A 26,096-nucleotide genomic window follows, 5' to 3' on the forward strand; every position below is an offset into this window, starting at 1 on the left:
ACCTGAGTACTATGCAAGTTATTTAAACTCTCTGAATCTTTTTTCTCATTTGTAAAATGAGGGTGATAAAAAATACACTAATTTCATACGTTGTTGTAAGGGATCTTCATTTTGACTGATAAGAAACCTGAAGGTCCAAGAGGTTTAGTAACTTGCAACAGTCCTGCAGACAACACTTGGCCAGCTGATGACCTGGCTCTCAGGCTCTGGCCTCTGGCCTCATCGCACATGAGAAGCAGGTCTAAGGCTTTAAGCTTTTAAACACAATTTTAGAGAAGCTTGACCTTCAAGTTGGATGAGAGCTATTTTGTAACGTTCTAGAATCCAAACCATCTTTTGGAAGATTGTCTTAAATGTCCTCTACACACAATTATCTTTGTAAAATGCAACAATGTGCACTTAGGAGATTCTCACCTATGTTACGCAAATTCTCTTCAGAAGAAACAGTGACTTCAAGGCCTCCTTCTTCCTGGAAGGACACGGTCATGCTGCTACCATCTCCTGTTTTCTCAGCAGGCGCTGGAGCGCTCCACTTGCCACTGCGATCACTCCTGATAGCCAAGTCCTGCTTGCACTTAGGAGCCGAGAGAGCTACAGCGTAGGCAGCAGGAAGGACTGTCATGTGAGAAGGAGCAACTTCTGATTCTTGGCCATTAGTACACTCAGTGGTGGTTTTCAAGCTGCCCTCAGGCCCCTGCTGATCATCAGATTTTTTAGCACCAGTATTTACGGCTATCAAACAGAGCACCCTGATGGAGGAGTCGTTGGCTGCCTGCTCTGCTCCTCGAGGGTCGAGAGGCAAGTCCACACTAACCCCTGCCGGACACCTGCCTGGAGTGCTGTCCCCCGACGTCCCTGCCTCAGGGCTTTCATCTTCTCTCTGAACTTTGCCTGCACAGTCCTTGCCAGACTTCAGTGTCTCTGGTGCACACCCAGCACCTGCAGAGAGCACACTGACCGACACCCTGTTGTGCCCTTCCCTGGTGCCCACTGCCACCACGGGGCCCACTTCTTTTTCTCCTGTGGATGGCCCAGGATACTGACAGTTGTCCTCAGCAATTAGGCTGGGCAGAGGGGCCTCAGCCTTGCTCATCTTCGAGGCTGACAGGTCATCTTTTCCTTCAGGGTTGCCTGCAGTCAGCTGATTCTCTTCGTGCCTGTCTAGGCCAGTGGCGGCGGCCAGCACACATTCGGCTGTGCTGGTGGAAATGATGGCGGCATCGCTCAAGTCCTCTGTTCCCGCAATGGCGAGCTGATCTTCATCCTGTGGGACGGCACCCACCATGACTGCCTCACGTCCTTCTGAGGTGCTGGTGGAAATCATGGCGGTGTCACTCGTCTCCTCCACTGGTGTGACCAAGGGATGGACTTCCTCCTGAGGGGCAGCACTGGACACCGGGCCCTCGCAGTCTTCTACCGAGCTTGTTGATATGATGGCACTCCCATCTTTCTCCTCCATGCCCAGGATGGATCGCTCATGTTCCCTTCCTATAGCCACACCACAAATGGAGGCCTCACACTCTTCTGCGATGCTGGTGGAAATGAGGGCACACTCATCTTTCTCCTCCTTGCTGGTTGAAGCGAGGGGGCTCTCGACTTCCGCAGGTGCGCTGGGCATGGGCACATCGAAGTCATCAGCGCTCACCAAGACTGGCCCTTTAGCTCTTTCTTCAACTGCTACAACTGGCTGCTGACTCTCGGCACCTTGGATGGTTGTTGCACTGGAAATGGGCACTTCGAACTCCTCCCCTATGCTTGTGGAAATCATGGCACACTCGTCTTTCTCCTCGTTTCTAGCAGCCGGGAGTTGGCTCTCATCGCTTGACACCGCGCTGGGCATGGGGACCTCAAATTCTTCCACGTTCACTCTGGGGCCTTCCACACTTTCTTCAGTTCTCAGGGCACTTGAACGACCTTCTTCCATACCTACCATCGTGTTTAGCTGCAGGGTGAAATCATTTGTTGTACTGGTAGAAATCATTAAGCCTTTGCCTTGACTTTTACCGCTGGCTAAACAAGCTGGGTTCATAATACTGACACTGGCTTTAGCAGCCACAAGGCCATCACAGTCTTCATTTTCCACAGAAGTGATGATACCTTCATCTGCTTTTTCATCTGGTGACGTGTGATGAGCCTTGTATTCTGGGATTGCACCGGATACAAGAGCCTCATAACTGCCCCCCACCAGGCCAGTGGAAATAGTGGTATCGTTGACGTTTTCTTTTCTGGTGAGCTGACTGTCACTGTGATCTGAAGCTGCATTAGTCATGGGACCCTCGCAACCTTCACGAACCGGAGCCACTTTGCCCTTTCCTGCAGCTGCGCTGGTCACGCTGCTTTCCACAATCCCTTTGGCACTGGAGCAGATCTCTGCATCTTTAATGTCCTTCTCGGCACCACTCATGCTATCAACATTACTCTCATTTGCATTCGGGATGGCAGCCCCGGCCTCGGCTTCCACATGCCCCACTGCAGTGCCAATCCGACCATCCCCTTCTTCTGCACTTTCACAAATGGACACCCCTTCACCTTCTTCTTCAATCCCTGTGCATGTTGATGCGTGCCCGATCTCATTTCCTCTTCCAGTACTGGTCACGACACCCTCCCCTTCGTCATCTTCCTCCTTCGCACCTGTGCTGGTCACGATGTCTTCGTCATCGCATGGACCAGCAGCGACTAATGGTATGTTGGTGACGTCTTTGGCAACTGTGCTGTCCATTGCACTCTCTCCGTTTTCTTCTGATTCGGAACTTAGAGCAAAGCCTTCGCTGCTCTCTTCTGAACCTGTGCAACTTGCCGGCCCCTCCCCATCTTCCTCTGTTATCCCCGTGCTGGTGACCGCGCTTTCACCTTCTGGGCCGTCATTCACAGACCCGCCTCCCTCCTGGGTGGGACTGGTTCCCGCTGGCATGTCATTATCTACTGGGACCTCAGGGGCCCCTGTAACCCTCCGCTCCTCCTGTGGCCCTGCACCAGCTACTGAGCACATGACGAAGCTATCACTTCTCCGTTCTGCTCCTGTACACGTCACAGTCCCCTCAGTTTCCTTCTTGGGGCCCATTCTTATCATATTTCTCTGGAATCCATCCACCTCTTCACTGCTTAGGGACCCCTCTCTGATTTCTGTGCCAGCACTTGTTACCGCTCCATCACTTTCAACCTCGCTAATAAAAGTAACAGCTCCCTCCACGAGTCCTGAGTCCCCACTTGAAGAACCATCACACTTCCCCTCGGAGCCTGCACTGGTCACAGCGTCATCCTTCTCTTCGGGTGCTGCGCTATTGATGTCGTCTTTGGTGGTCCCCATGGGAGCCGTCACTGGGTCAGCCACTCTTTCTTCTGGCTCGGCCACAGCGCACTCCCCACTTTCTCCTTCCTTGGTGCTTGTGAGGAAAGTTTCACTTTCAGCAAATCCTTCTGTGACAATGCCCCCACCCTCCTCTGCTGCAGCAAAGATGGTGCCTTCCCTGGCTTCCAGCCCAATGTGAAGACAGTGCTTTCTGGAGTGCACACCCATTGTGAGGCCTTCATCTGCCTCGATGCTTGTGCAAGGCAGGGCCACCCTGCCCTCTGCTGTCTCTGCAGACGTGGTTGTGGCATCCCCCGCCTTCACTGGATTTAGGGGAACACCTCTGTCCTTCCCTTCAGTACTGGTGGCAATGGAAGTCTTTTCTGCTCTACCAGACCTGGCTGTTGCAGTCTCAGCTTTCTGGCTCCTTTGGTGTAAAACAGAGGATGCAGTGTTGCTTTCAGCACTGGTGTCCACCTCACTGTTTTCATTCCTTCTGTCAGCATCAGTTGGCAAGTTTTCTGTTTCACCTGGGCCTCTACTATGCTTAAGTCCAACAGTTTCAGCATCTTTTTCTGTACTCACACCTACCACCTGATTAACAGCAATGCCATCCTTTTGGCCATTTTCTACGGAAGCCTTAATTGTCTGCTTTGAACTCAAGTTACTTCCTTTCCCAGCCACGTCCATTGAACCACCTTCTTTGATAACATTCTCATTTTCCATAGTCATGTCTGTTAACTCACTACCAAGAGGCATGTTTACTTTTCCTTGCTTGCTGTGGAGTAGAGTAGCCTGGGAACCTTCTGGAATGTGTCTTTTGTTATCCATGCTTGCTTTTGCTGGTTTATCTACTGTGGAAACTGCATCACCTTCTTTGCTGTCACTTGTCCTAGGGACTTCTGATTCCCTAACGGTCAAGCTTTGGTTAGGGATTTCAGAGTGGTCCACAAGCAAGGTGCTGGCTGTGCCACCTTCTGAAACAGTTCTTCTGTCAACTGAAGGAGTTACACCTGAATCATGAGATTGTTTCTGAGGCACAGCAGTCACAGAACTTAATGACAGGGAGGAGTCTACATTTGTGGAATGTTCAAGAGCAGTATCTCCTTGAGCAACACGTTCCTCAGTGGGTCTGGTGGTGTTTTTCAAATTCTTTTGCGCCCTGTCGCTTTCTGACAGAGCACGAGGTAACAATCGATGACTTGTTTCAGAGTCTACATTCATTTCATGAGTTCCTTGTTGAGTGGGCTCTTTCTCCCCAGGATTCAGTTTGGACACAGCACCTTGGAGATGCACTTTCTTGGTCAGGGTGCTTTTATGGTCAGCGTGCTTTTCAGAATTACCAACAGTTCCTGTTCCACGTCCTGATTTACAGGCTGGAGCTGCTGTTTTTGAATCTACTATGGAAGTTCGTAACTCATCCTTTAGAACTGTAGTGGTTTTTTGTTTTGTAATATTTTCTGAGTCAATGTCTTGCTGAGAACTACTGCTTCTGATGTTTTGGGTTTTTGGTACTTCCAATGCATTTTCCATGGCTGGCTCCAGATCAATTTCCATTGGCTCTTGTTCGGGCATCAAGGCAGGATCACTGCTTTTTTTGGGTCTCTGAAGGGAGGAACTACTGGGAGTGCCCAAAGGGTTTGCTGCTGGTTTTTCTTCTCCTTTGGTCATTTCTTGGGATAAGCTTCCTCTTCGATTTTCACACAACCTTCTGCTTAATTTCTTTTCCACGACTGAACTGTTTCCTCTGGGCTTTTCATGACTGCTGTCAACTTCCTTACCATCCTTATCCTCTGATTTATTTTCTTCCTTCTTTTTCACGTCCTTACTACTATGCTTTAAGCTCCTGCTTTTGTGCCCATCTGATAACTTTCTCTCAAGTCTGGCAGAGCTTGACTCTTTATCACCCTTGTGCTTCTCCTTTGCTAGTGGTAACTTTGCTCTGTGACTGGACTCTCTCTGTGCACCGTGTGTTGAAGAGGCAGTGCTCTCTGATGCAGGTTCCATACCACTTTCCTCAGGTCTGTCTTCAACTCTAGACTTCCGCAGCCTATCTGGGTCACTTTCTTCTGTGTTCTTCTCCTTATCTGGTTTTGAAGTGGTCACCTGTTTCGTGACATTTTCTTGTGATTCTGTTTCAACTGCTTTTAACTGTTTGCCTTGGCTTTTGGATTTAGACTTTAACACAAGTTTCTCTTCTAACAAGCTCTTGGTTCTTCGCTTCTCCTTGTGAACAACGTCTTCTGCTTTTGAATTACTATCTACATTAGTCGAGTCCGTATCACATTTATCCTCTGAGTAACTTTCACTTCTTCTCTGTAATGTGCTTCCATGTTGCTTGGAACTCAGAGAATCTTTCTGAATTTTAGAATCACTTGATCTTCTTGATTTGTGCTCTGCCTTAGTTTTGTCGGCTGACCCGTGTCTCTCTTTTCTGTTGTTTTCTTTACGAACATTCTCATCAGTTTTTATAATATATTCAGAAACTGGTTTACCATCTTTGCCCAAAATTGATAATTTCCTTTCATTCCTATGTTTACTTTTTCGTTCAGCTTTATCATCTGAAGAAAGCCTTGTTTGTTGACTTGGCTTCTGAATATTTTCATCAACTTTCAAGCCTTTCTCAGAAGAGTGAAGCTCAGTCTCATCACCAGTTTTATGTGTACTGTCACCTTTATACTTGTGTTTTGTAGACAGTTTGTCTTCTGACAAAGTTTTCTCTTTTTCAGGCTTGTCCTTGGAGGATTTTGTCTCTTTCTTAGGCAGGCTTCTCAAGTATGGTGTTTCAGACTCATCCCTCTTTAGATGCTTTTCATTTTTAAGTGTGCATTTCTGTTTCTGGGGTTCTTCTGTGCCACTTTCTGACCGTTCCACTGGCCTCTTCCCATCTCTCATGTCAGTCTCTTCCTGCACTCCTTCCACCACAACAGGGGTTGAGGTCCGTCTTTTATGTTCCCTTTCTATTTTGGATTCATTTTTGTTTTCATCAGCTGAATGCAAAGACTCTGAAAGTCTCCGAGCAGGTTTACTTGGTTCACTCTTTGCATGAATGTGCTTCAAATCCTTTGAAGAAGATACTTTTTCCTTTTCACAATGCTGTAAGAAAATAAAAGTTAAAATGTAAGAAATACTAACATTAACTTTTATATTCACATCTAACATTTGGGTGCATATAGTACGTTGAGTGCTGTCACATGTTACACCTTACTCATTTAACCTTTGCCAGCAGCCAGTAGATATTGTTAACTTCATTCTATGCATCAGGAACCTGAAACTCAGCATGATTCAATAACTTGACACCTAGCAATGAGTTCAGATGATTTCATTCTGAGTCTAGTACCCTTCCCACTACATTGCAGCATCTTTTTAGAGAGTAGTTCTTTCTCCTGAGATAGGTCCATGCATTTAGGAGGCCTTCTTAAACTCTTAAGTTGCCAAAGCCCACTAATGCCCAGTGGTCATTAATAAATATAAGCTGAAAGAATGACAAAGCAATGTTCTTTTTAGTCCAAAAGCTGAAAACCTAATGAAGCCAATTTAAAAATTTTGCAATGAAATAAAAGTTTCTTATATTTTAATTTAGAAACCCAAATTATTTATAGGAACTCCATGAATTTAGGTTACCTGTAAGACAAGCTACTTAGGAAGCTTCAAATGCACACAATAACTCATGGTAATAATAATGTTATATATAATGTATGTATACATTGATGTACCCAAGGGAAGATACTAATAGACCAAAACATCCAAACTTTCCTCCCTATCCCACAGTACAGCTCTGAGGGGATTAATGTTAATGACTAAGCACACTCTAATAAAGACTCATGGACTAGCTATAATTATTCTTATTCAAATAATGGGCTGAAGTACTCAGAAAGCCCTTTGTGTCTCTGGGTCAATTTATCACTGCATCTTTTTACATTTTAGCAACTACTAATATTGGGATCAACATCTTAAAAAAATACTTTAAAATTAAACTCCTCAAAGAAAGAACAGGGATTTCATCAACCTAATTTTACAGTAAGTTCTAACCAATTAATGTGAATAAAATTTTATGAGATTTTTCACAGAAACTTCTCATAAAATAAAGTTAAATATTTTAAAGATATGCCATTAGAATATCAGGATATACTTACAAATATGCCTCTAATTTCTGGATAAAGACATCAAGAACATTTACTGGCTATGAATAAATAATTACTAAACCATTGTTTCCCTTACAAGTGTTAAGATAGTTCAGCTACAGAGTTATAAATATGGCAGTATACATAAACATTTAAACCCAGTGAAAACAAAAGTTTATCTCAAGAAAATAAGGCAAAAAGGAGAAGAAATGTACTTATTGAACATTTTGGGGGTAGTTTTATGTACATATTTTTACTATTTAAAATGATCACATCTTAGAAACAATCTAAGTGCTCAACTAAGAGGAAATGCTTAAATTATGGTATTCAATATAATATTATACAATCAAATATTATAATTAGGAAGTCACAGCATACAATGAGCAAAGAGGGAACATTAAAAACACTTTGCAGGGCTTCCCTGGTGGCGCAGTGGTTGAGAGTCCGCCTGCCGATGCAGGGGACATGGGTTCATGTCCCAGTCCAGGAGGATCCCACATGCCGCGGAGCGGCTGGGCCCATGAGCCATGGCCGCTAGGCCTGCGCGTCCAGAGCCTGTGCTCCGCAGTGGGAGAGGCTGCAACAGTGACAGACCCACGTACCACAAAAAAAACCCAAAAAAAACAAAAACACTTTGCAAGATTACATCTATCTACAAAATTATGAACATATGTTGATGAGAATGGAAGAGAATAGAACAGACGATCTATTTGTAGAGGGATTTTAGCTTTTTTCCCTTTTCTTTTTCATTATTATTCCTGGCAATTTTATTATTGCCAATATAGGAAATAAGAAGTGGGGAAGTTGGGGGAAGGGAAGGGAGTAGAAAAGTAGCTATTATCCAGATAAAAGATCGTAAGAATCAACTTGCCAAAATGAGGACTTCAGGCCATAATAGGATGGGGGTGTTAGAATGCTGAATGTGATGGATTTTTTATTCAACTTGGAAAAAATCAGATTGTATTCTAAGTTTTACTACAAAGGACTGAATGGCGTATATCTAACAAAAGAACAGTTAAAATGGGGTTTTATTAATTAAGACACACCTCACTTGTTTTGAGGGTTTCTTTGGAATCTTCTTCAGATTGCTGTTTCTTTTTAGAATTCTCGTCAACATTCCTAGGTGGGGGAAAAAATGAAATATGAAAGACGGAAGAGATATGGGAACATATGTATATGTGTAACTGATCGACTTTGTTATAAAGCAGAAACTAACACACCATTGTAAAGCAATTATACTCCAATAAAGATGTTAAAAAAAAAAGTGAAATATGAACTCTGAATCAAATATCAGAATTTCTCAGGAAGATTAAAAAAAAAACCTTAGCTTTTCTTTACTATAAACATTTAATTTGTACATAGAGACTTGTGAATTTCAATTTAAATCCTATTCTTGGTCAACAGTGAAGAACTCAATCCCAAATGTGACATGGAACACTCTTGGCCCTATAGGAAAGTATTCTTGAAACAAAATTTCCTGAATGTTGCTTGAAGATGAATATGATATGGGCTACAATTTCATTTTGAAAGTCTTATCTTTTGAATAAACAGGGTAGTTTTATTTATTCAGATAGACAGGAATGAGGTCTATAAGAAAAATGAGAGGTAACTCCTCCCACTGAGTTCTGCAAATGATTGATTCAGCTATCTTCAAGTTTAAGATAAATTTATATAACTGCATCACAATGGAACAGCAAAGTTATAGCCCATGGCTAGACAGCCACTCTCAATCTCTTCAGCTTTGTAATTCTTATAGAATTAACCATGATAATGCAGTGCTAAAAAAAATTTTGGCTTGGACCTCTGGTTTATGGGGAGAAGCATGAGATTCTGGTGAAGTGAACTGCCTGGAAAGTCTAGAGAATGGAAGCAGTCACTGTCAGTAAGAGGTAACTGAAGGCTTCCCTGGTGGCACAGTGGTTGAGAGTCCGCCTGCCAATGCAGGGGACACGGGTTCGTGCCCCGGTCCAGAAAGATCCCACATGCCGCGGAGTGGCTGGGCCCATGAGCCATGGCCGCTGAGCCTGCATGCCCGGAGCCTGTGCTCCGCAACGGGAGAGGCCACAACAGTGAGAGGCCCGTGTACCACAAAAAAAAAAAAAAAAGAGGTAACTGAATGTCCAGAACAGGGATACTTCCTGAGTACTTCTAGAGCGTCTATAAAACTCTCTGAAATTCTAGGGCAACTGTGTGCTTATGCATGTGCATTTTTCTGGGCAAAGAGCCCATAGCTTCCGTCAGATTATCTAAAAAGTCTGCCCCCTCAAAAGATTAGTATACACTACTTTGAAACATTATAGATATTAATACAATGAATTATGATACTGAAAAGGAAACCCTAAGGTCTTTCATAAACATGAAATAACATACACATTAAAGGTCTCACTCTTTACTGTCATTTTCAAAGCCTCTCTTCTGAAAGCATGACGAGAGAATGTTACAGTGGGAATGTGGCCAGATAAAATATGTACCTGGAATCCTTTTTTCTCTTTTTGCTTAAGGCTACCTTTTTCTCTAAAACTTTCCGTTCTTTAAGGACTTCTTTACTTCGGGGGGCTTTGGGTTCCAAACTCTTTGTTGATGATTCTTCTAAGTCCACACTACTTTTGCCTGGGAAAGAAGCAATCAATAAACTGTATCTCACAACAGAGTTTTAAAAACAGTGTAATATTTATTTTTCATTAAGGTTTTCTAATCACTGTAAAAATGCAAAATAGCTTTAATATCTCTAAGCTGTGTTAGAATAAAAATAATTTTTTAGATGGAGAAGTCGTATTTTTTATTTCAAATGTTCATATATGTATATCTGTGTATTTTATATCACACAAGATCAGTGTCCAGAGGAAGTTCAATTTTATTCAATGAAATATTCCAGATAAATGTTTGACATTTTCGTTAACATAAAGTGTAGATGAATTCCATTATTATCACTGCAAGGCTTGAGGACTCACAGGTTAACAATAAATTTTCCAGTGATAATTCATTCCACCATCACTGGAGAATAAATTGCTAACATGTGAGGTGTATTATCTGGTATGTGATAGAATGTTTACTTTAGATACAGAAATATAATTTAAAAAGTGATGAAACACATTAGATTAAAAAGGAAATCTTCCATACTTTAAAATACATAATTTAAAAAAGTGAAGTTTTTTTGAGATATGATTATAAAATAAAATGATCAAAATTATATCTCATAAGTTATATTAATAGCTACAAAATAATGTAGTATATAAGGTAGTTTAAAATATTAAAAGTTAACATCTCCCATACCTTGATTCTTAGCTTTTGAAGACTTTGTCTTTTCTGCTTTCTGTTTTCGTTTTTCCTCAAGTTTCTCTCTATTAATTTGCCTTCTTAAAAGCCTCTCTTCTTTTTCTTTAGCCTAAAACCACAAAATATTCATAATTATCCTGACAGATTATCAGGCAAAAGCAAAAACACTTTGGGGAAAAAAGCACACTTGCCCTTCAGATGTTCTTACAAATTAATGGGCTCTGCAAAAGTGCATATTTACTACTATATACCTATGTGCGTATGTGCATGTGCATGTGTTTCAATCTGGACGTTACCAGAGGAATAAAAGAGAGAGAAGTTAAACTTTTCCATTACTCTTAAAGAATACCGTCAATTTAAAGGTATCATTTTGGGAAGTGATGGCTTAATAAACTGCTATTTCAGTTAAAAGGATAGCTATAAAAATATCTATGAGCATCAAGTGTAGAGGTAGGTCTCCATAATTTTTTGATTTTCTCAAAAAAGAAAGTTGAAATACAGATTCAAGTGACAGGCTAGTCCTACAACAAATGTGACCTTCTGGTCATAATCTCAGGACCCAGGTTTTAGACATGGGACTTTCTGCAGTCATATTTTAAAGCCAGGGGAAATCCAGTCATTGTGTGTTACTCCACCATCTCTTTCCCACCCAGAACTCAAAGCCTCAAAGCACCAAACATCCTAAGCATAAGCGTAACTCCTTATCAACTAACCTCAAGAGATAAGCCACTATTAACATTTTGGTGCACTTCCTTCAAGTCATTTTTCATGTAGTAATATTTCCTCAATCTATGATGCACAATTTTTCATATTTTAATGTTTCTGATATCATAAGCCATCTTAAAATTGATGTACATATACAACAAGGTAGCAATTTTTTTCTCTAAAAACCTGTTAATAATAGCACATCTTAGAAGTCTTTTCAAATGCAGGAAATATGTGGATGGACTGCGCTTCCTTCTTAATATTATGTTAATGGCTGATGTCATCTCTCTTTATGGCTGGATCCATATTTGAGTCAAACATTTCGACACTGTGAAACACCTAGGTTGTTACCAGTTTTTCACTACCACGAATCATGATATGAACACCTCCATCATATGTTTATGTCTATTCTGCCTAGTTAAATGACAAGGTTCCTGAAAGTAGAACCTATATGTCACTGTTTCAAATGCTCACCAGTACCTTGTAAACAGACTAGTCAAGTTTGCCAACCTGACTTAACATGTTAAAATAATAAGAGATCAAATCTGACTTACTATAGATTGCCGCCGTTGTTCTACAGTAAGCTCGTCATCAGAATCACTATAATACTTTGAATAAAGATATGGTTTGTGAACATAAGCATGCCGTATACTTTTTGCTTTTCCGTCACTGGGATCATTGGTTTGAGTTTTTGTTTTGTTCTGCTTGTTCTTTTCTTCGTCTGGAAGAAAGTCAATAGAAAGATCAGTGCTTCTGTCAATCAGCAATAAGATCAACATTATGCTTGATCAGCATTAAGAGGCAAAAGTAGTATCAATGTAGTTTGAGTGTATTTGTAGGTCTGACAGGAGAAATATCAGTATCTGAACATCCAGATATTGACATTTTTAAAGGCTATAATCCATTTATTTATTTATTTATTTATTTATTTAGGCTGCACCACATGTCATGTGGAACTTCCCCAACCAGTGATTGAATCTGTGCCCCCTGCACTGGAAATGCGGAATCTTAACCACTGGACCACCAGATAAGTCCTCTTGACTTATTAATTTTTTCCTTTCTTTCAGCTTCTCACATATCAAAAAGGCAAAGAAAAATTAGGCCTTATAGTTATTTATGTTTCTTTGACAAATAGTTAATCCTCATTTGTATGAAAATAGACTTGGTATGAATGCTTTACCAGTATTTAATTGAAAAAATTCACCTGAAGCAACACTTTAAAGTAAACTTGAGATGTTAATGATAACCTGTGATCTTTCTTTTATGGAAGAGGGAAGAATCAATAATTGGCCCTACACCAAGTATATACTAAAACCCCTCTACCTGAGGAAGGAGGATAAGTTCCCCATGGCACAGCAAGAAGTAAAGAAGTGGTACTAAGTACTCCTTAGTACTCTCAAAAGAGCCATTTTCTTACTTTTTGGATCTCATATATAGAAAATCTAGTTCTGTCCAGGAAAAACCTTGAAAAGACCCAATAAAGGATCTAGAATTAAAATTTCCATTTGGCTAGAGAAAGTGGAGTTTTAACAGGAAGACAGCATTCTTCCTACATTGGTACTCAAATGACCTCATGACGATAATTATGAAGAGTGGAGATTGCTGCTAATTCAGTTTTTTAATGGATACTAAGAAAAGAATGAAAAATGGGAGATACAGAAAAATACATCTGTGGCATTAAAACCTTCTACTTTTTCTCCCCTATGGTTTTCTCTCTAGGTATTCTATCCAAGAGCCAGCAACAAAGTTACAAGATGCTACCTACAGGCAATTGCAAATCATATTCAATATTTTTGACTTTTCAAAAGGCCATAAATAATATTTAATCATGTGGTAAAGAGCAGCATAAGGTATTGATTATAAGCCCAGACACAGGTTTGAAATGGCGCTGTGCTCACTAGTTATAACACCCTGGACGAGACACCCTGTCTTGGCAACTCTGTTTCCTCACCTGCACCTATACAATAGTGTAATAACTGAGCACAGTGCCTGGAACACACTAAGTACTTAATAAGGGTTGGCTGAAAAACAAACTATATAATAAAAGAGAGGTCTGGTCTTTCTTCTCCATTCTGGGAGGTAATCTCTAAGCCTTTGGAATGCCATGCCTGATAGGAGTGTTTTTATTTACCTAGGGTCATGGGTCAAGCCAAATTGCCCTAATAGTGTGATTTAGGGTGGAAGCATTGGGTCATGGGGTACCAGTTTGACCTCCAGAGGGGCTGGAGGCTGAGGCCAGACACATGGGCAGTCAACTAGGTGTATATGATGAAGCCCCAATAAAAACTTCAGATGTAAAGACTCCAGTGAGTTTCCCCGCTTGGCAATAATCTGTATACTGTCAGATATCAATGCCAGGAAGGGCACCGTGTCCACAACACCACAAGGAAAAGACAATTGGGAGACAGCAGAAGCAAGAAGAAGTACAATCCTGCAGCCTGCAGAACAAAATCCACAATCACAGAAAATTATATGAAATGAAATGGTAAAGGTATACATGTCCCAGGTAAAGGAAGAAGATAAAACCCCAGGAAAACAACTAAGTAAAGTGGAGATAGGCAACCTTCCGGAAAAATAATTCAGGATAATGATAGTGAAGATGATCCAGGATCTTGGAAAAAGAGTGGTGGCAAGGATCGAGAAGATGCAAGAAATGTTTAATAAAGACCTAGAAGAACTAAAGAAAAAACAAACAGATGAACAATATAATAACTGAAATGAAAAAGACCCCAGAAGGAATTAATCGCAGAATAAGTGAGGCAGAAGAACGGGTAAGTGATCTCGAAGACAGAATGGTGGAAATCACTGCTGCAGAACAAAATAAAGAAAAAAGAATAAAAAGAAATGAAGACAGTCTAAGAGACCTCTGGGATAACATTAAATGCACCAACATTCGCATTATAGGGGTCCCAGAGGAAGAAGAGAGAGAGAAAGGACCTGAGAAAATATTTGAAGAGATAAATCCTAAAAAATTCCCTAACATGGGAAAGGAAACAGTCACCCAAGTTCAGGAAGCACAGAGTCCCAGTCAGGATAAACCCAAGGAGGAACATGCTGAGACACACAGTAATCAAACTGACAAAATTAAAGACAAAGAAAAAATATTAAAAGCAACAAGGGAAAAATGACAAACAACATACAAGGGAATCCCCATGAAGTTATCAGTTGATTTTTTAGCAGAAACTCTGCAGGCCAGAAGGGAGTGGCATGATACATTTAAAGCAATGAAAGGGAAGAACCTACAACTAAGAATACCCTACCCAGCAAGGTTCTCACTCAGATTTGACAGAGAAATCAAAAGCTTCACAGACAAGCAAAAGCTAAGAGAGTTCAGCACCACCAGACCAGCTTTGCAACAAATGCTAAAGGAACTTCTCTAGGCAGGGAAGACACCAGCAGCTTAAAACAATCTTGTACATACATAGACTGCTATATCAAAACTGCATGGGAACAGCAAACCCAAAAACTACTACTACACACACACACACACACACACACACACACTCTCTCTCTCTCTCTCTCACACACACACACACACACACACAGAAAAAGCAACCTGAACACAACACTAAGGATGGTCATCAAACCACAGAAGAGAACCAGAGAGGAAGGGAAGAAAAAAGACCTACAAAAACAAACCCCAAACAATTAAGAAAACAGCAATAGGAACTTATACATTGATAATTACCTTAAATGTAAATGGATTAAATGCTCCAACCGAAAAACACAGACTGGCTGAATAAATACAAAAAGAAGACCCATATATATGCTGTCTATAACAGACCCACTTCAGACCTAGGGACACATACAGACTGAAAGTGAGGGGATGGAAAAAGGTATTCCACACAAATAGAGATCAAAAGAATGCTGAAGTAGCAATACTCATATCAGACAAAATAGACTTTAAAATAAAGACTGTTATAAGAGACAAAGAAGGACACTACATAATGATCAAGGGATCAATCCAATTATAAATATATATGCACTCAACATAGGAGCACATCAATATATAAGGCAAATACTAACAGCCATAAAGGGAGAAATCAACAGTAACACAATAAGAGTTGGGGACTTTTAACACTCCACTCTCAGCAATGCACAGATCACTCAGACAGAAAATTAATAAGGAAACACAGGCCTTAAGTGATACATTAGACCAGATGGACTTAATTGATATTTATAGAGCATTCCATCTAAAATCAGCAGAATTCACATTCTTCTCATGCACACATGGAACATTCTCCAGGATTGACCACATGCTGGGCCTTAAAGCGAATCTTGGTAAATCTTGGTAAATCATATCAAGCATCTTTTCCAACCACAATGTTATGAGATTAGAAATAAACTAAAAGAAAAAAAAAATTGTAAAAAAGCACAAACATATGGAGGCCACAAAACATGCGACTAAACAACCAATGGATCACTGAAGAAATCAAAGAGGAAATCAAAAAATACCTAGAGACAAATGAAAATGAAAGCAAAGATCCAAAACCTATGGGATGCAGCAAAGGTAGTTCTAAGAGGGAAGTTTATAGCAATACAGTATTACCTCAGGAAAAAAGAAAAATCTCAAATAAACAACCTAACCTTACATCTAAAGCAACTAGAGAAAGAAGAACAAGCAAAACCTAAAGTCAGTAGAAGGAAAGAAAATATAAAGACCAGAGCAGAAATAAATGAAATAGAGATGAAGAAAACAATAGCAAAGATCAATGAAACTGAAAGCCAGCTCTTTGAGAAGATAAACAAAATTGATAAACCATTAGCCAGACTCATCAAGAAAAAGAGGAAGAAGACTCAAATCAATAAAATTAGAAATGAAAAAGAAGTTACAACAGACACTGCAGAAATACAAAGCATCCTAAGAGACTACTACAAGCAACTGTATGCCAATAAAATGGACAATCTGGAAGAAATGGACAAATTCCTAGAAAGGTACAATCTTCCAAGACTGACCAGGAAGAAATAGGAAACATGAACAGACTGACCACAAGTACTCAAATTGAAACTGTGATTAAAAAAACTCCCAACAAACAAAAGTCCAAGACCAGATAGCTTCACAGGTGAATTCTTTGAAACATTTAGAAAAGAGCTAACATCTATCTTTCTGAAATTGTTCCAAAAAATTGCAGACGGAGGAAATGCCCAAACTCATTGTATGAGGCCACCATCACCCTGATACCAAAACCAGACAAAGATATCACAAAAAAAGAAAATTACAGGCCAATATCACTGATGAACATAATAAAAATCCTCAAAATACTAGCAATCTGAATCTAACAGTACATTAAAAGGATCATACACCATGATCAAGTAGGATTCCTTCCAGGGATACAAGGAGTTTTTAATATCCGTAAATCAATCAATGTGATACAAGAACAAATTGAAGAGTAAAAACCATATGATCATCTTAATAGATGCAGAAAAAGCTTTTGACAAAATTCAACACCCATTTATGATAAAAAAACTCTCCAGAAAGTGGGCACAGATGGAACATACTTCAACATAATAAAAGCCATATACATAAACCTAACATCATACTCAGCGGTAAAAAGTGGGATTGCAGGATCCCACTTTAGCTTTTAGCGGTAAAAAGCTAAAAGCATTTCCTCTAAGATCAGGAACAAGACAAGGATGTCCGCTTTCGCCACTTTTATTCAACAGTTTCGGAAATCCTAGCTATGGCAATCAGAAAATAAATAAATAAATAAATAAAAGGAACCCAAATTGGAAAAGAAGAAGTTAAACTGTCACTGTCTGCAGATGATATGATACTATATGTATAAAATCCTAAAGACGCTACCAGAAAACTACTAGAGCTCATCAATGAATTTGGTAAAGTCGCAGGCTACAAAATTAATACACAGAAATCTCTTGCATTTCTTTACACTAACAACAAAAGGTCAGAAAGAGAAATTCAAGAAACAATCCCACTTAACATCACATCAAAAAGAATAATATATGTAGAAATAAACCTACTTAAGGAGACAAAAGACCTGTACTCCGAAAACTGTAAGATGCTGATGAAAGAAATCAAAGATGACACAAACAGACGGAAAGATATACCACATTCTTGGATCGGGAGAATCATTATTGTCAAAATGACTGTACTACCCAAGGCAATCTACAGATTCAATGCAATCCCTATCAAATTACCAATAACATTTTTCACAGAACTAAAACAATCTTAAAATATGTATGGAGACACAAGAGACCCCGAACAGCCAAAGCAATCTTGAGAAAGAAAATCGGAACTGGAAGAATCAGGCACCCTGACTTCAGACTATACTACAAAGCTCTAGTCATCGGAACAGTATGGTACTGACACAAAAATAGAACTATAGATCAATGGAACAGGATAGAAAGCCCAGAGATAAACCCATGCACCTATGGTCAATTAATCTATAATAAAAGAGGTAAGACTATACAATGGAGGAAAGACAGTCTCTTCAATAAGTGGTGCTGGGAAAACTGGACAGCTACATGTAAAAAAAATGAAATTATAACAGTCTTTTAACACCATACACAAAAATAAACTCAGAATGGATTAAAGACCTAAATGTGAGACTGGACACTGCAAAACTCTTAGAGGAAAACACAGGCAGAACACTCTCTGACATAAATCACAGCAATATCTTTTTCAATCCATCTCCCAGAGTAATGGAAATAAAAACAAAAATAAATAAATGGGACCTAATTAAACTTAAGAGCTTTTGCACAGCAAAGGAAACCACAAACAAAATGAAAAGACAATCAGAGATTTCAAGAAAATATTTGCAAATGATGTGACTGACAAGGGATCTGCCTCCAAAATTTACAATCAGCTCATGCAGCTTAATATCATCAAAACAAACAACCCAATCGACAAATGGGCAGAAGACCTAAATAGATATTTCTCCAAAGAAGACATACAGATGGCCAAGAGGCACATGAAAAGATATTCAACAGCACTAATTATTAGAGAAATGCAAGTCAAAACTACAATGAGATATTATCTCACATAACCAGGCCATCATCAAAAAATCCACAAACAATAAATGTTGAAGAGGGTGTGGAGAGAAGGAAACCCTCCCACACTGTTGGTGGGAATATAAACTGATGCAGCCACTCTGGAGAACAGTATGGAGGTTCCCTAAGAAACTAAAAACAGAGCTAGCATATGATCCTGCAATCCCACTCCTGGGCATATACCTGTACAAAAACATGGTCTGGAAGGATACATGCACCCCCAACGTTCATTGCAGCGCTGTTTACAATAGCTGAGACATGGAAGCAAACTAAATGTCCATTAACAGAAGAATGGATAAAGAAGATGTGGTACATATATACAATGGATTATTACTCAGCCATTAAATAGAATGAAATAATGCCATTTGCAGCAACATGGATGGACCTAGAGATTGTCATACTGAGCGAAGTAAGTCAGACAGAGAAAGAGAAATATAGTATGATATTGCTTATATGCAGAATCTAAAAAAAAAAATGATACAAATGAACTTATTTACAAAACCGAAACAGACTTGCAGACTTAGAGAAGGAACTTATGCTTACCAAGGGGGGAAGAATGGGGAAGGAGGAATACTTAGGGAGTTTGGGATTTCCATGTACACACTGCTATATTTAAAATGGATAACCAACAAGGACCTACTGTATAGCACAGGGAACTCTGTTCAATATTCTGTAACAACCTAATTGGGAAAAGAATTCGAAACAGAATAGATACATGTATAACTGAATCACTTTGTTGTATACCTGAAACTAACACAGCATTGTTAATCAACTATACTCCAATATAAAATAAAATGTTAAAAAAATATATCCTGTGATAAACCATAATGGAAAGGAATATGAAAAAGAATGTATATGTATGTATAACTGAATCACTTTGCTGTGTAGTAGAAATTAACACAACATTGTAAATCAACTATACTTCAATAAAATAAAATAAAAAAATAAAGGACAAGTGGAAGCTCTGTGTTTGAACTTTGCCAGACTCTATAGGCTATGTGCCTCTTCCCTTGGCTGATTTTAATGTGTCCCTTAGCTGTAATAAACCATAACTATGAATTTAACAACTTTCAATGAGTTCTGTGAGTCCTTCTAGTGAATTACCAAAACTAAAGGTGGTCTTGGGGACTCCGAATTTGCAACTGGTGTCAAACATGAGGGCAGTCTTGTGGACTGTGCCACTGACACATGGCAAATTCATACAAGATCTCATCTTTTATAATAATCCTAGGGAATGGAGTTAAGAGATAGAAAACCTAGGCTTGTTGAGGTTTAATAACTTACCAAGCTTGCTCAGACAGACAACCTCGGAGCTGGGACTCAGGAACAAATCTTCCACCTATAAAGTCCCGTGCTCTTGCCGCTGTACCACACTGCCTTTCATGATACAGCCATCTGAATATACAAATACTGCTCAATGCGAAGCTTCACAAAGGCATTATTAAGTAAAATGCTTTACCATCTGATGTAATCTCTCCTTCTTCCATGCTATCAGACATTACAACTTCCTCCTCAGTGTCTTCTTCAAAAGATGAAAGGTCACTGGTGTGGACAGAGCTAACTGTGATGTCTGTAAGTCCATCCACATCAGAATCTATCAAAGAGAAATCTTCAAGAAGGAAATATAACAGAAAATAAATCATCTTGTTATATAAGAATACACACAGCACCCAATTCCTAAATTACATTTAAATTTTTCTGGTTTAAATACTGTCAAAGAACTTCAACTTTAAAATAATCCCTCACCATTAGTAACCAATATCAAATAAGGTACAGTTGTTTGCAGAAAATACAAAGGCAAATTATCCTGTAAAATTAATGAAACTCGTAATTCATGGTCTGAATGATATAAACAAAGGAAATTTTAAGTAAGGAACTGAAATATTTACTATGTAATATTTTAAAGACTATGAATTAAGTTGCTTGGAATAATGTATATGAATAAATTACGAGTTACATAATAAGGTTTAGAACTTCTCTGTTCATTTACTTTGTGAATTGGTAAATTAGTATAGGAAAGAAATATACAAATGTTTATTGCTCATCTTTTAGCAAAGAGGGTATGAGTTTTCAGGCTTTTAAAACACACGTATCAAATACATTTTATTAAAATTTGAAAGCAAATCTGATGTGCCCCCAATGGACACTCATTGTTCTTTAAACTGTTGTTGATTTTTCCAAATTTTTACCTTCTTTGGTCCCTTCGCTGGTTTTAGCTTTATTATTGTTTTTTTCTGAGGGAAGTTTTGAACACTCTACTTCTTTATCCTTTGCTTGTTTTTCATCTTTTACTTTTTGGACATCTTCACTCCTCTTTGAGTGATCAAATTTCTTTTCAGTCTTTTCCTTCTTTTCTTTCTTTCTTTCTCCCTTTTCATTGCTATCTGGCTTCTTTTCACCTTTGTCTGTTGATTTATTTTTTTGGTCACTGCTTTCTTGTTGAACATCCTTATTTAGCAGAACTGAACTATTACTTTCTTTTATGTGATTTTTAATTTCTTCAACTGGACAAGGGAGATCACTAAATTCTTCAGACTTAGGGACTGTTTCCTGTCCTTCCCCCACAGAGTCAGGTGTAGATTTTTCTTTATCAGCCGTGTCCTCTGAAGTTCTCTCTTTCTCAACAGTAGTCTCAGTGCTTGGCTGAGATGGGAGTTTTTTGGATATTCTCTCACTGGTCTTTGCATTTGACATTTCTGTCGAAGCCCTGGCAGCACTAGCTTCTTGGTTAAGAGAAGTGATGGTTTCCAAGATTGACATGGCATCACTGGCCACATTCGCACTGGCCCCAGGGGCAGGGACACCTTCGAGGGAAAGACATGTTTTAGAATAAATTTATGCAGAAGGTAAACCCCTCTGCTGAATCAAGGCCACTTGCCACTGTCATCTTCACATGACACATCACCTTTAGACTTTCAGGTACTGGTGCTAGTACTTAACACATTCTAAATTCTCTACCTCTGTAATACAGTATATTAGGAAAGCCACCAGCAAATGTGATACTAGTCTAGTTCTCAGAAAAAGGATATGTTTTCTAATTATTTTAATTATCCCCTCTATTGAAACACACACACACACACACACACAGTACATTACTAAAATGCTCATCATTAAAAAAAAATGTTATGCCAGTTGAAGAATCTGGGTAATAATTAAAATAAATATAATTTCACTAGAGAAGCCAAATAGATAAATGTTTTAAAGAACTAAATACCCCTAACTTGATACTCAGTTCAAGAACGAAAGCAATGGAACTGACCAAGAGTAAAAGCAAAGCACCTTGTGTAACGATGGAAGAGTCTGGTTTCTCATCATCGGGGGCTGTGCTGCCACCTGTTTCCTCTTTGTGATTTAGCGTGGCCAAAAATTCATGCACAGCTTTCTCCACCTGAGGTCTGAATGTGTGGTTAATCTTTGGATCCACAACCTGAGAAATAATTCTGTCAATACCAGACTCCAACATTCCTGATCTGAAACACAGGGTAATTTACAGAAAGGTGAAAAAGATAATACTACATTATTTGCATTAATTACTTTTAAGTAAAGCCATATCTATTACATATATGTTCAACCTTAAATTGCCTCCAATCCATTCACTTGGAATATACAGAAAAGAATACACAAAAGAAAATACGTTTCACAATACAGTGGCATTTAATACATCATACTGCAAAAAAATATGTAAACTCCCCACCACTGTGTCACCAGTGGCAATACTAAGGCAGACAGAACAAAAGCAAAACAAAATACCCTTAGAACTAGACACAGCACATTACCTAAAGACCAGGCTTGTAGGTGATGCTTATCTTACCTCAATCATGCCCATGGCTTATCTCACTAAATGACCTTAGTGATCATTTAGTGATAGGAATAAATGATCATTAAAGCTGAGCTCTGGGTATAAAATAAATCTATGGATTCTGCAACCTCTTTTTTTTTTTTTTACCAGAAAAATGTATGCCTCTTGTAAGTATTAGAGCCTCCAGGAAAACTGAAGAATATAAACAAAGTATAATTTTACCAAACTTACAAAAAAGGAAAATAAAAAGAAAAAAAACTTTAAAAGAACAAAAATAAAACTTAAGATTTCTGGCCTTCTTTTTATTATCTTCTTGCTATAAAAACTAAATGATGTATTCATTCAACAATTATGTTACGAGTGGCATCTACACAACAGGCACCATGCTAGCCACTGGGCCACTACAAATCAGATCTGGTCCCTGTTCTGGTGGGAGAGAGAGACACAAACAAAACACAACATGGTAGGCACTAGAACACACCATACACTGTAGGAAAAAAGTAGGATATTATTATTATTAGCTATGTCTGACATTATTTGCGAAAGCTTTCCTAAGGAAAGCGTGATTTCCAGAGAAGAGAAGGGGAAGAAAGTGCACAAAGAAATATCATACATAAGAGACAGAGGAGCAAAAGGCACAGTAAAGTCTGAAACGTGCAGAAAATCACAAAGGTGTCTGAGCAAAATAAGATGACATGAATTTATCTGAAGAAACACACTTCCACCTTGTCCCTTTCTAACAAAGAACTTGAGGAGTCACAGTTCCCTGGATAGAGTTGGGAGAGTGGGGTGCTGGTCTTCTGCAGCTCCGAGGCCTCAGGCTCTCCCTGCATAGTGGGTGAGGTGTCTCTCCTTATACTTTGCAATGCTATTTCTGAGTGCAGCGCTGTCTGGAGTGCAGGATGGCTGTGATTTTCATTTCCTGAGGCACCTCGCAGGACTGGGATACTATAATTCCACTTATGTGGGCCATAGAGAAAAATGAGTCAACACTGCCTAGAGTAGGTAACCTGCTTTCTAAAGTTCTAAGATATAATACAAAAAAACAAAAAAAAAGCAAATCCTGAAAACATTGTTGTTACATCTTAGAGGTGTCTTTAAAATGTAGCAGGTGGAAAAGAAGCAATGACAAGCAATCTGAAAAATGTTTTGATTTAAGGCACAAGCACAAAGGCACAAAATAAAAAATAAAACCCACCCACCTCCAAATTACTGCTTCAGTCTCTTTCCCTGATGCCTATGTTCTGGTGCCTGGTGTACTTTAGTCTACTCTCACTCAGAGGTCAGCTCTGATCTTAAAAATGTATATGTATAGCTGATTCACTTTGTTATACAGCAGAAACTAACACAGCATTGTAAAGCAATTATACTCCAATGAAGATGTTAAAGGAAAAACAAAAACAAAAACGGAAGCCAGTGCTAGCGACCACATTGCTCTTCGTGGGCTCACTTCATTGAGGTGTGGCCAGAGCTGCCTCACCAGAGGGAGAAGAAGCCACACTTCTAGGTTCAAGGGCAAAGCCAAAATGCCAGCAGCTGGCACTGTCTTGGTTAAAGCTACTTCCTTGTCTTCCTTTTAAACACTATACAGTTAAGGTCATTATTTCTGAGCTCCCTAGCATTTTTAGGTTTTGTTGTATAAACGAATGCATAAATAGAATAAAATAAAACTTTTTTCCGTCTATTGAGTTGGCAGACTGGCTATTAAACTGAACCATCCAAAACTGCTGATATTAGACTATTTTGTCCTACAAAAATGGCAATTGTAGATGGCTCAATCTAATAGAGTCAACTGAGTATTTCTCAAAGTATATGTAAGAAAAACTGTCTGACATTGTATTTATAGGTGATAGTCCATCCCTTATACCATTAGTTAGATACAATTAGTCTTTTAAGAAACTTTAACATGTTATTTAAGAGACATAAATTTACTAATGGAATTTAAATAAGAGAACAGTTCTATTAAAAATAAATAACAGAGCTAGAAGAAAATATACAGATATCCCAGTAAGAGCAACGCCTATATTACCCAAGAGACAGCTATTTCCCCTGTTCTAAAACGTCTCTAGAGGAGAGTCCTCATCACCCATAGGTGGACTGCTCTAGTGTTAATTGCTGACAGTCACAAGAACCCTCTACTGATGTGTCCAGCAATCCCTCACCAAACAAGATTCTGTGAAAACAGTGCCTTATATTGGTACAACAACAATTTTAAGTGCTTGATTTTACATGGGCACGATTGAGTTTAGTTCCCTTTGAAGAACAAAATAAATGACTGCTTCTCTACTTTATAGGTTCTGTATGCTAAGGAGTAAATTCCAGGAAATTTGCCTTCCATTTAGTCTCTCAATATATGGGAAAAAAAAAAAAAGAATCCAAGACTCTACCCTTGCACTTTTAAAGCAATGTTTTCCTTTGTGAGAGGGAAGCAGATATGCAAATTGTTGCCTGACAGTGCTCTGCAAGTGTGGACAGTGTCAGTAAGCTTCCCTCCCCCATCCCACCCTTAGCCTCCCATTCCCCTACTATTTTGGTTATTGTTCTCCTCAAGGTCTGGAAGTGAGTAACCACCCCCACCCCAGGCCTGCCACCCAACAGGAAAGGCTTTGACTTTTTCCCAAAAGGTATTATTATGCAGCCCTCTAATGGCATCTTTCATCTTACCTGGATTCTTTTATAGGTTCCTGAACATCCTTTAAAATGCAGACAACAAAGCTATTGTCAAATTTCCCTCTTCTCTTATTTACTAGGACACAGAGTCTGAGCCCCCAGGCTCCTAGTATCTAGTATTACCTGTGGCTAAATGGGTCTTTGAGTCAGAGTGTAAACTTTTATTTGTGGGGCTTCCTGTGGGTGGAACTATCAATGGAGTAGCACACTAGGTAGGTGTGCAAGGTTCCTGAGAGACAAGAGGGAATTAAGAGGTAACAGCTATAGGGACTTCCCTGGTGGAGCAGTGGTTAAGAGTCCACCTGCCAATGCAGGGGACATGGATTTGATCCCTGGTCTGGGAGGATCTCACAAGCTGTGGAGCAGCTGAGCACGTGTGCCACAACTACTGAAGTCCATGCACCTAGAGCCTGTGCTCTGCAACAAGAGAAGCCATCACAATGAGAAGCCCGCACGTCGCAAGGAAGAGTAACCCCTGCTCGCCGCAACTAGAGAAAGGCCACGCGCAGCAACGAAGACCCAACACAGCCAAAAATAAGTCAAATAAATAAATAAATAAAAGATGTAACAGCTGTAAAAACATTTGTCTAACTGTTTAAAAGTCACATTTCGTAAATATTTGTCAAGGCAGGGAGACTAAGGCAGTTTTTAAACAATGTAGTCACGTTTTTGGGGTGTGAAGCAGGGAGAAAGGGTCCAAGTCTTCTTGTCTTGGCAAATACTTATATTCAAGAACAAGATAATATTGTTAATCTGCTTTTGGGGGAATAAATATGATTTTTTTAGGGCCCTCTAACCATTCCAGCTTTTCACTCTCTTTATGTTTACCAAAAAATGACTCCGACATGTCTAAATGCACTTCTCCCACGTTTTTTGGATATGACATCATTAAAAAGCACAGGTAAAATCGCAGTAAAATGCAAGTAAAAAGACAAAAGATAAGGAGAGGGGCAATATTAGAACACAGAAGACACAGCCTCAGATCAGGGGAAAAATGTTTTAATCTCAGTGACCTTTAATGTCTTTATTTGTAAATCAGGCATAATAAACCCTGCTCTTTTAGGGCGAAGAGAATAACTGTGAATGTAACTGTATAGGATATATTTACCTATCTGGCATTAACCATCTATTCATATCATATCTAGAGGGTTTTTTTTTTTTTTGAAGTCATGCTGTCATTCCCTTCCCTCAATATTTCCAAAGGTCTACAGGAGAAATCAGACTG

General features: G+C 39.3%; 1 protein-coding gene across 4 annotated transcripts in view; it reads right to left on the reverse strand.

Moving 5' to 3' along the window:
• The window catches only part of BOD1L1 (biorientation of chromosomes in cell division 1 like 1), a gene marked incomplete at its 5' end in the record, with an annotated part of 55,208 nt that overhangs the window by 23,468 nt on the left and 5,644 nt on the right, over window positions 1–26,096 (reverse strand). For all 4 annotated transcript variants that reach the window (XR_014326143.1, XM_082837758.1, XM_082837757.1 and 1 more), the window contains 8 exons: window positions 415–6,385; window positions 8,460–8,532; window positions 9,885–10,023; window positions 10,687–10,798; window positions 11,949–12,115; window positions 19,862–20,011; window positions 20,592–21,206; window positions 21,682–21,872. Coding sequence is in view for 3 of the 4 variants with exons in the window: in XM_082837758.1 (XP_082693884.1) it covers window positions 415–6,385; window positions 8,460–8,532; window positions 9,885–10,023; window positions 10,687–10,798; window positions 11,949–12,115; window positions 19,862–20,011; window positions 20,592–21,206; window positions 21,682–21,872 (7,418 nt within the window). The remainder of the gene's footprint in view (window positions 1–414; window positions 6,386–8,459; window positions 8,533–9,884; window positions 10,024–10,686; window positions 10,799–11,948; window positions 12,116–19,861; window positions 20,012–20,591; window positions 21,207–21,681; window positions 21,873–26,096) is intronic.

The sequence above is a fragment of the Leucopleurus acutus genome, assembly GCF_964270905.1.
Source record: "Leucopleurus acutus genome assembly, chromosome: 4".
NCBI classification, from domain to species: domain Eukaryota; kingdom Metazoa; phylum Chordata; class Mammalia; order Artiodactyla; family Delphinidae; genus Leucopleurus; species Leucopleurus acutus.